The sequence below is a fragment of the Coregonus clupeaformis genome, chromosome 17 (genome assembly GCF_020615455.1).
Source record: "Coregonus clupeaformis isolate EN_2021a chromosome 17, ASM2061545v1, whole genome shotgun sequence".
Lineage (NCBI taxonomy): Eukaryota > Metazoa > Chordata > Actinopteri > Salmoniformes > Salmonidae > Coregonus > Coregonus clupeaformis.
The window spans coordinates 56,603,112-56,617,448 of record NC_059208.1 but is presented as its reverse complement, the minus strand read 5'-3'; the positions used below and the strand labels follow the sequence as shown (position 1 = coordinate 56,617,448).

The 14,337-nt window shown below is 48.6% G+C and overlaps 1 protein-coding gene across 1 annotated transcript in view; it reads left to right on the top strand.

The window, feature by feature from the left end:
- LOC121586782 (CUB and sushi domain-containing protein 3) overlaps positions 1-14,337 on the top strand; it is a 759,103-nt gene that overhangs the window by 622,524 nt on the left and 122,242 nt on the right. Inside the window, exons 49-51 of the mRNA XM_041903753.2 lie at positions 6,340-6,528; positions 8,790-8,975; positions 9,911-10,105. Coding sequence (XP_041759687.2) covers positions 6,340-6,528; positions 8,790-8,975; positions 9,911-10,105 — 570 coding nt within the window. The remainder of the gene's footprint in view (positions 1-6,339; positions 6,529-8,789; positions 8,976-9,910; positions 10,106-14,337) is intronic.

Sequence of the window (14,337 nt, the reverse complement as noted above, 5' to 3'; positions counted from 1 at the left end):
AAGACTGAACATGGGCCAGGGTAGGTAAGACTGAACAGGCCCAGGGTAGGTAAGTCTGAACAGGCCCATGGTAGGTAAGACTGAACAGGCCCATGGTAGGTAAGACTGAACAAGCACAGGGTAGGTAGACTGAACAGGGCCAGAGTAGGTAAGACTGAACAGGCCCATGGTAGGTAAGACTGAACAGGGCCAGAGTAGGTAAGACTGAACAGGCTGAGCATGTGACAAAAAAATGTTTTATTTGATACTTCAGTCACTGATTTTCTAGATGATACTTCAATCAATGATTTTCTAGATGATTCTTCAGTCACTGATTTTATAGATGATACTTCAGTCACTGATTTTATAGATGATACTTCAGTCACTGATTTTATAGATGATACTTCAGTCACTGATTTTATAGATGATACTTCAGTCACTGATTTTATATATACTTCAGTCACTGATTTTATAGATGATACTTCAGTCACTGATTTTATAGATGATACTTCAGACACTGATTTTCTAGATGATACTTCAGTCACTGATTTTCTAGATGATACTTTGTCTCTATTTCAACCAGAGAAACAGAAATCACAATCATATAACAGTTTCTGGTGTTAGCGAAGCGTCAAGGAATAGTCTAGTCTCGTGTAACACTCTGTCCTTGTTTTGTTTTCAAAGGATGAGTTGTTCTTGAGCAGCTAAAAATCTCTACCTCATCTTGTTTGTTTTGTTGTACATAACCCAGTTACATTTCTGAGGACTTTTTCCAAATGAAATAATAACGTCCGTTGTGAAAATGACTCCCTGCCTCGGAGATTGCTGGCATCTCATAACATGGAGTCATGCAGCTGGTAGAACTAGTAATTCGGCACTCAGTATGTGCGTCAGGAGATTTGCTGGGGGATAACTTCCTCGTTTGTTTAAGTATGCAAGAGATATGGGGTAAATCTGCTTTGAAGTGTTGTGACGGTCAAGCATCTATCTATCTATCTATCTATCTCTCTCTCTCTCTCTCTCTGTCTCTGTCTCTGTCTCTGTCTCTCTCTCTGTCTCTGTCTCTGTGTCTCTCTCTCTCTCTCTCTCTGTCTCTCTCAATTCAATTCAATGCAATTTACTCTCTCTCTCTATCTCTCTGTCTCTCTCTCTGTCTCTCTCTATCTGTCTCTCTCTCTCTCTCTCTCTCTCTCTCTCTCTCTCTCTCTCTCTCTCTCTCTCTCTCTCTCTTCCTCTTCCTCTTCCTCTCCATCCCCCTCTCCCTCTATCTCTCCCTCTCCTTCTCTCTTTTGGCCCATTCCTCCTGACAGAGCTGGTGTAACTGAGTCAGGTTTGTAGGCCTCCTTGCTCGCACACGCTTTTTCAGTTCTGCCCACACATTTTCTATAGGATTGAGGTCAGGGTTTTGTGATGGCCACTCCAATACCTTGACTTTGTTGTCCTTAAACCATTTTGCCACAACTTTGGAAGTATGTTTGGGGTCATTGTCCATTTGGAAGACCCATTTGCGACTAAGCTTTAACTTCCTGACTGATGTCTTGAGATGTTGCTTCAATATATCCACATATTTTTCCTTCCTCATGATGCCATCTATTTTGTGAAGTGCACCAGTTCCTCCTGCAGCAAAGCACCCCAACAGCATGATGCTGCCACCCCCATGCTTCATGGTTGGGATGGTGTTCTTTGGCTTGCAAGCTCCCCCTTGTTACTCGAAACATAACAATGGTAATTTTGGCCAAATAGTTCTATTTTTATTTCATCAAACCAGAGGACATTTCTCCAAAAAGTAAGATCTTTGTCCCCATGTGCAGTTGCAAACCGTAGTTTGGCTTTTTTATGGCGGTTTTGTAGCAGTGGCTTCTTCCTTGCTGAGCGGCCTTTCAGGTTATGTTGATATAGGACTCGTTTTACTGTGGATATGGATACTTTTGTACCGGTTTCCTCCAGCATCTTCACAAGGTCCTTTGCTGTTGTTCTGGGATTGATTTGCACTTTTCCCACTAAAGTACGTTAATCTCTAGGAGACAGAACGTGTCTCCTTCCTGAGCGATATGATGGCTGTGTGGTCCCATGGTGTTTATACTTGCGTACTATTGTTTGTACAGATGAACGTGGTACCTTCAGGCATTTGGAAATTGCTCCCAATGATGAACCAGGTCTACAAGTTTTTTCTGAGGTCTTGGCTGATTTATTTTGATATTCCCATGATGTCAAGCAAAGAGGCACTGAGTTTGAAGGTAGGCCTTGAAATACATCCACAGGTACACCTCCAATTGACTCAAATGATGTCAATTAGCCTATCAGAACCTTCTAAAGCCATGACATCATTTTCTGGAATTTTCCAAGCTGTTTAAAGGCACAGTCAACTTAGTGTATGTAAACTTCTGACCCACTGGAATTGTGATACAGTGAATTATAAGTGAAATAATCTGTCTGTAAACAATTGTTGGAAAAATTACTTGTGTCATGCACAAAGTAGATGTCCTAACCGATTTGCCAAAATTATAGTTTGATAACAAGAAATGTGTGGAGTGGTTGAAAAACGAGTTTTAATGACTCCAACCTAAGTGTATGTAAACGTCCGACTTCAACTGTATGTAAATAAGGTATTTCTGTTTTTTTATTTTTAATACATTTGCAAAAAAATCTAAAAACCTGTTTTCGCTTTGTAATTATGGGGTATCGAGTGTAGATTGATGAGGGACATTTTTTTATCCATTTTATAATAAGGCTGTAACGTATAATTTTTTTGAATACATCCTAAGTGTATGTAAACTTCCGACTTCAACTGTATCTCCCTCCCTCCTCCTCTCCCTCTCTCCATCCCCCTCCCTTTCTCCCTCTCCACCCCCTCTCCCTCTCCACCCATCTCTCCCTCTCCCTCTCCACCCTCTCTCTCTCTTGCTCTCGCTCTCGCTCTCTCTCCTCAAATCAAACAAGCCAAACACACAGAAACAAGTTCCCACAACATAGGTAGGCAGCTGCCTCTGATTGGGAACTACACCCTACCAACACAGAAATACACAATCTAGAATTTTCACATAGATATTCACATACTAGATATTCACACCCTGACCAAACCAACTAGAGATCTCTATGTCAAGGCGTGACAGTACCCTCCCCCCCAAAGGTGCGGACTCCGGCCGCAAAACCTGAGTCATTAGGGGAGGGTCCGGGTGGGCATTTAGCCTCGGTGGCGGCTCCGGCTCCGGGCGCGACGTCACCCTTACTGTCCTCTCCTTTTCTGGCTCCCCATTACACACCTGGTCCGGTCTGGACCCCGGCGCGATGCTTCCCCTTTCAGTCATCCCACGATGCACCAAGCCCTGTCTGGACCCTGGTGTGGGAGGCCCCGACCCTGGAGAGGGGCTGACGTCTGGGCCTGGACCGGCAATCCTCCCGTGATGCACCAAGCCCTGTCTGGACCCTGGTGTGGGAGGCCCCGACCCTGGAGAGGGGCTGACGTCTGGGCCTGGACCGGCAATCCTCCCACGATGCACCAAGTCCTGTCTGGACCCTGGTGTGGGAGAGTAGACGACCGGACCCGGACTGGGCACCTGTGGAGCGGACTCCTCTGGCACTGGAGTGGAGCCGCTGACCGGAGCTGAACTGGACCCCGGTGGAGCGGACTGCTCTGGCTCTGGACTGGAGCAGCTGACCGGGGCTGGACTAGGCACCAGTGGAGCGGACTGCTCTGGCATTGGACTGGAGCAGGTAACCGGAGCTGGACTAGGCACCGGTGGAGCGGACTGCTCTGGCACTGGAGTGGAGCAGCTAACCGGAGCTGGACTGGGCACCAGTGGCGCGGACTGCTCTGGTACTGGAGTGGAGCAGCTGACCGGAGCTGGACTAGGCACCACTAGTCTGGTGCGAGGAGCAGGTACGGGGCGCACCGGGCTGGCGACCCGCACCACTGGTTTGGTGCGAGGAGCAGGTACGGGCCGTACAGGACTGGAAACACGCACCACTGGTTTGGTGCGAGGAGCAGGCACGGGCCTTACCGAACTGGGAACACGCACCACGGGTCTGTGAAGGCGCCCTGGCGGCACAGTGCGCAACGCCGGCGCATAGCCTGGTGCCTGCATGGTCACACGCTCCTCAAAGCGAGTGCGGGGAGTTGGCTCTGCTCTGCAACCTGGCTTCGCCAGCCTCTGCTCTAAGTACTGAGCTCTCTGCTGCTGAAGGGTTAACTCCTCTCTCAGCTCCTCCTGTTGCCTGGCCAACTCCTCTCTCAGTTCATCCACTGACTCCTTCTCCCTGTGAGCCTCCTGTAGCGCCTCCCTCTGAAGGGAGAACTCCTGCTCCCTCTGAGCTAACAGCCCCCGTAAGGTGGTGGTATCCTCTCTCAGAGTGCTGAGCTGCAGGTCTTGGAGGGCCTCTACTATAGCGGCCTCCTCCTCCACAGTCAGCCTTTTCACGGCCTCCTGCTGCTTCGTCGACCACCCCGTGTGCCCCCCCAAATATTTTTATTGGGGTTGCCTCTCGGGCCTCCTTCGTCGTCGTGCACTTCGGATTCGCCATTTCTCCTTTCTCGCTGTCTCCGTCTGCTCCAAAGGAAGACGATCCATCCCTGCCTGGATCTCTTCCCAAGTCCAGGATCCCTTACCGTCCAAAATATCCTCCCATGTTCATGTTGTCTGCTCTTCCTGTTCACGCTGCTTGGTCCGTTGGTGGTGGGATCTTCTGTCACGTTCGTTGAGTAAAGGATTGGACCAAGGTGCAGCGTGGTATGCGTACATGTTTAATGTTAATAATAAACACTCTACAAAATAACAACGTAACTGAACGTGACGTTCTAAAAGCTATACATCAAACAAGCCAAACACACAGAAACAAGATCCCACAACATAGGTAGGCAAAATGGCTACATAAGTATGATCCCCAATCAGAGACAACGATCAGCTGCCTCTGATTGGGAACCACACCCGGCCAACATAGAAATACAAATTCTCGAATTTTCACATAGATATTCACATACTAGGTATTCACACCCTGACCAAACCAACTAGAGATCTATGTCAGGGCGTGACAAATATGGTAAATATGTCTGTCTCTCTCTCTCTCTGTCTCTCTCTATGTCTCTCTCTCTGTCTCTCTCTCTCTCTCTCTCTCTCTCTCTCTCTCTCTCTCTCTCTCTCTCTCTCTCTCTCTCTCTCCCTCTCTCTGTCTCTCTCTCTCCCTCTCTCTGTCTCTCTCTCTCTCTCTCTCTCTCTCTCTCTGTCTCTCTCTCTCTCCCTCTCTTTCTCTCTCTCTCTCTCTCTCTCTCTCTCTCTCTCTCTCTCTCTCTCTCTCTCTCTCTCTCTCTCTCTGTCTCTCTCTCTCTCTCTCTCTCTCTCTCTCTCTCTCTCTCTCTCTCTCTCTCTCTCTCTCTCTCTCTCTCTCTCTCTCTCTCTCTCTGTAAGCATGTCTTTCATCCTCTTCTATAGTCTTCCTCAGTGAGATAACAGGACATAGTCTCCTCTCTTTACATTCTCAGATTACATCCTTTAGTGCAACCCCTGACCATTGTTCACAGACAATCAGAACAGTGTGTTTACTGTAGCTGTGTGCTCAGTGGTAGTTTAAATATCTATCTGAATTAATAAGGCATATACCTAGAAGTCAGAACTTGCTGTGTGAACTAGAATTCACCCTCCCGGATGTAGTTTGACTTTGCCCTCCTACTGTAGGTATGAAAGTGAAAAGTCAAGGTACACAATAGTTATTCTGACTGCTCAGAATGATTCCCCAGACGTTTCTCCGTGACCCTGTATTGATTTAGACAGAAGGTGAGTGGAGGGCGAGCAGAGCACTTTATGGTGCATTTAGATGGTGATCAAACACATCACATCTTAGCTGGTGAAGTCGTATCAATGCCAGAAAGAGTACTACTTATGTAACTGTATGATGCATATACTGTATATGTGTGGGGAAATGATATTTAAAAAATGACAAATGAATGCCCCACATTTAGTTGAAATAATAGAAAGATGATCTGTGTTGTTACATTAGTACCAGTAGTAGGTAGTAGCTAGCTGTAGCCAGATCCTTATATTACAGTAATACGACTCTGGTTATAACTACCAGGTTACTGATCTGGTGAGTTGACCTGTGTGTGTGTGTCTCCCACGCTCTCCCTCCCTCCCTCCCTCCCTCCCTCCCTCCCTCCCTCCCTCCCTCCCTCCTCCCTCCCCCTCTCCCTCCCTCCCTCCCTCCCTCCCTCCCTCCCTCCCTCCCTCCCTCCCTCCCTCCCGCTCTCCCACGCTCTCCCTCCCTCCCTCCCTCCCTCCCTCCCTCCCTCCCTCCCTCCCTCCCTCCCTCCCTCCCTCCCTCCCTCCCTCCCTCCCTCCCCTCTCTCCCTCCCTCCCTCCCTCCCTCCAGCCCTGTACTGCAGCACCCCAGACTCTCCCCTGCAGGGGTCCATCAGCAGCCAGACTGGAGGTCACCTCAACAGCCTGGTCCGCTGGGCCTGTGACCGGGGATTCCGCCTGATAGGGAACAGTACCGCCGTGTGCAGGAGGAACCCCTACGGATACTTCGCCTGGGACTCTCCCGTTCCCGCTTGCCAAGGTGAGATCAGGGTGTTGAGGAAGGGGCGGGGGGAAGGGGGGGAAGGGGCAGGGGGCGGGGGGAATGGGGCAAGGCTAGTTATTAACTATCTAATTGGGACATTAATATAGTAATAAACCTGGCTATATTCAGTCCTATTGTAGTCCTGATCAGAAGTCACGACTCATGAGTTGAATTGCTCAATACTATATTGCTGCAATTTGACTATAATTTTCCAGGAATATAATTCTCATCCTGTTGTATGTACTAGTGTGTCACATATAGATGTAAATTTCCATAGTAACTACTAACACTCCGACTAGCTTTTTCTTCATGAAATGTCAGACAAATTGGATACATGAAAAGAGACAGAATATAAATGTCCCCTCTTTTCAGCTCTTTTCCTATAAAAAGCTGGGTTTTGTCTAAAGCTCCACTCAGTGATTTAATGTGATTTGATGCCACCTTACTGTCAGGCGCCAGAGGCTCGAGGGACACTAACATGGAGTGACACCCATAATATGACTACATGGCTGTGTTTACACAGCCAGCCCAATTCAGATTTGTTTTCACTAATTGGTCTTTTGACCAATCACATCAGCTCTGTAAAAGAGCTGATGTGAAAAGATCATATGTGATTGGTCAAAAGGCGATAGAGAGAGGGGAAATATAAGAATGGGTCTAATCATATTCTGTGGGGGGTATGCTAAAACCTTAGATAAAACATTATTGACTGCTTTTTGACTGTAGGAGTGACACTCACCAGAGAGTATATGGAAGAAAAAAACAGAATAGTTTCACATTTTCCTTAGCAGAGAGCACGCACACACACACACACACACGCACGCACACACACACACACACACACACACAACACACGTAGCATAGTTATAATCTCCACAGAGCCTCTGTTTGTTTTTGCTTACTCTTTCACTTTATAATTAGAATTCACTTCTCCAGCTTTTCCCCACTACAATAGATCTATTGTTATAGCAAGAAGAAATGATGACATCCACCTTATTTAGAATGACTTCTGACATATACTGAGTGACATAGAGGTGTTCCTAATGTTTTGTACACTACGTGTATACAGCCACAATTCCTGGTTTGTGTGTGTGTTTGGAAGAAGGTTAACCACCAAGCCCATTTTGTCTTGTGGTCCCCTCTCCCAAAAACCTACACGGTAGAAAAACAAAAATAACTCCTACACTTCCACCTCTGCTTGAAAGGGGACTGTGACGGAGCACTTTCTGTTTCTCTACCTTGTTTGTGTGTTTGCTCACACCAGCATTTTGGTTTTGGTTTCTTTATCTCTGTCAAAAATGTGTTTTTCTGTATGTCTCTCTCTCTCTAACAGAAGAGTTCATATAAGGTGACCCTTTGTCACTTTTTAAAGATTGAGTGGGCACTACTTTGTTAGTAGATAGTCAGTGCGGGATGAGTGAGCAGCATATTATTGTGTGGAAGTTGTCTCAATGCTCAATGCTCTCTGTGTGTTAGATGAAGAATGAACAGGAAGATAATCCATATTTTTCATTATATGTTCTCTGTGTGTTAGAAGAAGAATGAACAGGAAGAAAATCTATATTTTTCATTATATGGTCTCTGTGTGTTAGAAGAATGAACAGGAAGATAATCAATATTTTTCATTATATGGTCTCTGTGTGTTAGAAGAATGAACAGGAAGAAAATCTATATTTTTCATTATATGGTCTCTGTGTGTTAGAAGAAGAATATGTGGGAGCAGAATCTATGTTCCTCACTGTACTGACTGTCTGTCAATAGTGGTATAGTCAGTGGGTCTTTGAGTGAGTAGTGTGAAAGGTCTACAGGCATGAATAGTGTTACTGTATCTGACCAATGTCATCAACAGGCTTTGTGTTGAAACGGTTTGTGTTGATCTCCTTGTGTGAGTTGTGTACTGTTGGTGTGTGTGTGAGACTGAGTGTGTTATTTGAGTGCTCTGTATGTGTGAGTTTGAGTGTATCGCTGTGTGTGAGACTGATTTGAGGTCGTGGTTTAAATAGTGTGATAACACTGAGTATAATTCCTTTGGGCGGAATAAGCGCTGACTCTCCTCTCTTCCTCTCCTCCTCTCCCCTCCTCTCCTCCTCCCCTGGTCTCCCCTCCTCCTCCGCTGGTCTCCCCTCCTCCTCCCCTGGTCTCCCCTCCTCCTACCCTGGTCTCCCCTCCTCCTCCCCTGGTCTCTACTCCTCCTCCCCTGGTCTCCCCTCCTCCTCCCCTGGTCTCCCCTCCTCCTCCCCTGGTCTCCCCCATGGCAGCGGTGTCCTGCGGGGTGCCCAAGGCGCCGTTGAACGGAGGAGTGCTGACGGTGGACTACTCAGTGGGCACGCGCGTGACCTACTTCTGCAACGATGGCTACCGCCTGTCCTCCAAAGAGCTGACCAGCGCCATCTGCCAACCGGACGGAACCTGGAGCAACCACAACAAGATCCCTCGTTGCTCAGGTAGGTTAGGAGGTTAGTGGGGGGGGGGGCGTGTACGAGGGCATGTGTGCCCGCTGCCAAGGTAGCTAACTTTATGCTGGGAGGCTAGTGGGGGCGTGTGCGAGGGCATTTGTGCCCGCTGCCAAGGTAGCTAACTTTATGCTGGGAGGCTAGTGGGGGGGGCGTGTACGAGGGCATTTGTGCCCGCTGCCAAGGTAGCTAACGTTAGGCTGGGAGGCTAGTGGGGGCGTGTGCGAGGGCATTTGTGCCCGCTGCCAAGGTAGCTAACGTTAGGCTGGGAGGCTAGTGGGGGGCGTGTACGAGGTAGCTAACGTTAGGCTGGGAGGCTAGTGGGGGCGTGTACGAGGTAGCTAACGTTAGGCGGGAGGCTTGTCCAGCAGCTGGGACAGGTGAAGCAGGGGCAGAGAGTGTATTTGTGTATGTGTGTGTGTGTGTGTGTGTGTGTGTGTGTGTGTGTGTGTGTGTGTGTGTGTGTGTGTGTGTGTGTGTGTGTGTGTGTGTGTGTGTGTGTGTGTGTGTGTGTGTGTGTGTTTGTGCGTTCACCTCACAGCTCCTCAGGAGGGTAATTACGTCCCTATTAAAATGAGTTATCCCCTCGAAGGCAATCCCTCACTTATTTATGAGTGGATTAGTCTGTATTTTGCCAAAACATTAAGTTATTTCTCATTAAGATGCTTGTTTAAAATGCCTGGCTGCCTCACAAAGCAGCGCATATGGAGGTCTACAGTTAACACAGAAAATAAGAAAAAAACATTTTAATGTTCCATCTTCTCCATCTCAATAATGGAGAACTGTGTGGGAAGAAATCTGAGGTTATGCCAATTATCGTCTGACAGTAAGTCGCTCTGGATAATAATGTCTGCTGGGTGCGTGTGCGTGCGTGTGCACGTGCGTGTGCGTGTGCGTACGTGTGTGTGTGTGTTTCTGTGCAACAGTGGTGGTGTGCCCAAGCATCGGCTCCTTCTCTCTGGAGCACGGGAGGTGGAGGATCGTGAACGGCTCCCACTATGAGTACAGGACCAAGATTATCTTTAACTGTGACCCGGGCTACTACCGCACAGGCCCCGCCCACATCCAGTGCACGGCCAATGGCGTGTGGAGTTGGAGGAATGAAAGGCCACACTGTCAGAGTGAGTAAAAGGGCTGACATTCTTTTTTCTAACCTGGGACCTTTTACACCATCTCCATGTCAGAAGCATGCTGTGTTTAGGTTGTGTTTATGCTGTGTGTCTTAGGCTTATTGCATGTCTATGTAATGATTAGCAATTTGACCGGGACGTCACACATGAAGCATGTTATGTTTAGTTTGCTACAGTGTGCCCTAGGGAGTGTTGAATGTCTGTCTAACCTATGTGATGTTTTGACCCCAAATAGTCAATAATGAGATAGGTGAGATAGAGACGTTAAAAGGAGTAGCAGGTGTGCTTGGATAGCGAATGCACTAGACTTTTTTATTTTGTCATTTTAACAGACTCTCTTATCCAGAGCGACTTATAGGAGCAATTAGGGTTAAGTGCCTTGCTCAAGGGCACATCGACATATTTTTCACCTAGTCAGCTCGGGGATTAGAACCAGTGACCTTTCAGTTACTGGCACAACGCTCTTAACCACTAAGCTACCTGCCGCCCCGACTTGACCACATAGATTTTTCTGGTTTCAATTTTCCCAAAACAGAAAATAAACGAACAGAATATCCAGGTCACCTCCAACCTCCCTTTACCTCCTCTACCTTTACCTCCTCTCTCCTCTCCTTTGACCTCCTCTCCTTTCTCAACTCCTCTCCTCTCCCTTTACCTCCTCTCTCCTCTCCTCTCCTCTCCCTTTACCTCTTCTCCTCTCCTCTCCTCTCCCTTTACCTCCTCTTCCTTTACCTCCTCTCTCCTCTCTCCTCTCTTCTCCATTTACCTCCTTTCCTCTCCCTTTACCTCCTCTCCTCTCTCCTCTCCTCTCCTCTCTCCTCTCCCTTTACCTCCTCTCTCCTATCCTCTCCCTTTACCTCCTCAGCTTTCTCCTCTCTTCTCCCTTTACATCCTCTCCTCACCCTTACCTCCTCTCCCTTTACCTCCTCTCCTCTCTCCTCTCCTCTTCCTTTACCTCCTCTCCTCTCCCTTTATCTCCTCTCCTCTCCCCTCTCCGCTCCCTTTACCTCCTCTCTCCTCTCCCTTTACCTCCTCTCCTCTCATTTTACCTCCTCTCCTCTCTCCTCTCCCTTTATCTCATCTCTTTCTCCTCTCCCTTTACCTCCTCTCCTCTCTCCTCTCCCTTTACCTCATCTCCTCTCTCCTCTCCACTCCCTTCACCCCCTCTCCCTTTACCTTCTCTCTGCTCTTCCTAAATCATCTCTCCTCTCTCCTTCCTCTCTCTTTCCCTCCTCTCCTCTCTCCTCCCCTCTCCCTTTACCTCCTCTCTGCTCCCTTTACCTCCTCTCCTCTCCCTTTACCCCCTCTCCCTTAACCTCCTCTCCCTTTAACTCCTTTCCTCTCTCCTCTCCTCTTCCTTTACATCCATTCCCTTTACCGCCTCTCCTCTCTCCTCTCTTTACCTCCTCTCCTCTCTCCTGTCCTCTCCCTTTACCTCAACTCCTCTCTCCTCTCCACTCCCTTTACCTCCTCTCCCTTTAACTCCTCTCCTCTCTCCTCTCCCTATACCTCCTCTCCTCTCTCCTTCATCTTCCTTTACCTCCTCTCCTTTCTCATTCCTCTCCCTTTCCCTCCTCTCCTCTCTCCTCTCCCTTCTACCTTTACCTCCTCTCCTCTCCCTTTACCCACTCTCCCTTTACTCCTCTCCCTTAACTCCTTTCCTCTCTCCTCACCTCTTCCTTTACCTCCTCTTCCTTTACCTCCTCTCCTCTCCCTTTACCTCCTCACCTCTCCCTTTACATCCTCTCCTCTCCCTTTACATCCTCTCCTCTCCCTTTACCTCTTCTCCCTTTACCTCCTCTCCTCTCTCCTCTCCTCTCCCATTACCTCCTCTCCCTTTACCTCCTTTCCTCTACATTTACCTACTCTCCTCTCCAATTACCTCCTCTCCTCTCCCTTTACCTCCTCTCCACTCCTCTCTCCTCTCACTTTACCGCCTCTCCTCTCTCCTCTCCCCCCCTTTTACTCCTCTCCTCACTCCTCTCTTCTCTCTCCTCTCCTCTCCCTTTACCTCCCCAACCTTTACCTCTGATCCATTTACCTTCTCTACACTCTCCTGTCCCTTCACTACCCCTCCCTTTACTTCCTCTACCTTTATCTCCTCTCCTTTTACCTCCCTTCCTCTCCCTTTACCTCTTCTCCTCTCTCCTCTCCTTTTACCCCCTCTCCCTTTACATCCTTTCCACTCCCTTTAACCTCCTCTCCTCACCATTTACCTCCTCCCACTTTACCTCCTCTCCTCTCCCTTTACCTCCTCTCCCTTTATCTCCTCACCTTTTACCTCTCCTCCTCTCCCTTTACCTCGTCTCCTCTCTCCTCTCCCTTTACCTCCTTTCCCTTTACCTCCTCTCCCTTTACCTCCTATCCTCTCCCTTTACCTCCTCTCCCTTTACCTCCCCTCCTCTCTCTTTACCTCCTCCCCCCTCTCCTCTCCTCTCACTTTACCTCATCTATCTCCTCTCCCACTCCCTTTATCTCCTCTCCTTTCTCCTTCCTCTCCCTTTTCCTCATCTCCTCTCTCCTCTCCTCTCCCTTTACCTCCTCTGCGCTCGCTTTACCTCCTCTCCTCTCCCTTTACCTCCTCTCCCTTTAACTCCTTTCCTCTCTCCTCTCCCCTTCCTTTACCACCTCTCCCTTTACCCCCTCTCCTCTCTCCTCTCCTCTCCCTTTACCTCCTATCCTCTCCCTTTATCTCCTCTCCCTTTACCTCTCCTCCTCTCTCTTTACCTCCTCTCCTCTCCCTTTACCTACTTTCCTCTCTCCTCTCCTCTCCCTTTACCTCATCTCCTCTCTCCTCTCCACTCCCTTTATCTCCTCTCCCTTTACCTCCTCTTCCCTCTCATCTCCCTTTACCTCCTCTCCCTTTACCTCCTCTCCTCTCCCTTTACCCTGTCTCACTTTACCACCTATCCTCTCCCTTTACCTCCTCTCCTCTCCCTTTACCCCCTCTCCTCTCTCCTCCCCTCTCCCTTTACTGCCTCTCCTCTCTCCGCTCCCCCCTTTTACTCCTCTCCTCTCTCCTCTCTTCTATTCTCTCTCCTCTCCTCTCCCTTTACCTCCACTCCATTTAACTTATCTCCTCTCCCTTTACTTCCTCTCCCCTCCCCTTTACCTCCTCTCCCTTTACCTCCTCTCCTCTCCCTTTAACTCCTCTCCTCTCCCTCTATCTCCTCTCCCCTCTCCTCTCCCTTTACCTCCTCTCCTCTCTCCTCTCTACCTCCTCTCTCCTCTCTACCTCCTCTCCTCTCTCCTCTCCTCTCCCTTTACCTCCTATTCTCTCTAACTCCTCTCCTCTCTCCTCTCCTCTCCCATTACCTCTTCTCCTCTCTCCTCTCTCCTCTCCCTTTACCTCCTCTCTCCTCTCCTCTCTCTTCTCCCTTTACCTCCTCTCCTCTCCCTTTACCTCCTCTCCTCTATCCTCTCTCCTCTCCCTTTACCTCCTCTCCTCTCTGCTCTCCTCTCTCATTTCCTCTCCCTGTACCTCTTCTCCTCTCTCCTCTCCTCTCCCTTTACCTCCTCTCCCTTTATCTCCTCTCCTCTCTCCTCTCCCTTTACCTTCTCTCCTCTTTCCTCTCCTCTCCCTTTACCTCCTCTCCTCTCTCCTGTCCTCTCTCCTCTTCCTTTACCTCCTCTCCTATCTCCTTTCCCTTTACCTCATCTCCTCTCTCCCCTCTCCTCTCCCTTTACCTCCTCTCCTCTCTCCTCTCTCTCTCCTCTGCCTTTACCTTCTCTCCTCTTTCCTCTCCTCTCCCTTTACCCCCTCTCCTCTCTCCTCTCCTCTCTCCTCTTCCTTTACCTCCTCTCCTATCTCCTTTCCCTTTACCTCATCTCCTCTCTCCCCTCTCCTCTCCCTTTACCTTCTCTCCTCTCTCCTCTCTCCTCTCCTCTCCCTTTACCTCCTCTACTCTCCCTTTACCTCCTCTCCTCTCTCCTCTCCCTTTTCCTCCTCTCCTCTCCTCTCCTCTCTTCTCTCTCCTCTCTCCTCTCTCCTTTCTCCTCTCCTCCCTTTATCTCCTCTCCTCTCTCCTCTCCCTCACTTTCACTTAAAAATGCCACAGAAACAGTTGACAGATCAATTCAAACTTGTCAAAAATCGCTCCAATTGAATTACCATTTGAACTGTAAGGGCTCAGCCTGTGTCTCATTTATTATCCAAGAATACAAATAATTGTTCCACTCAACTCTGAGAGTGGCTTGAAACAATATCTATCATATGTTTGTTT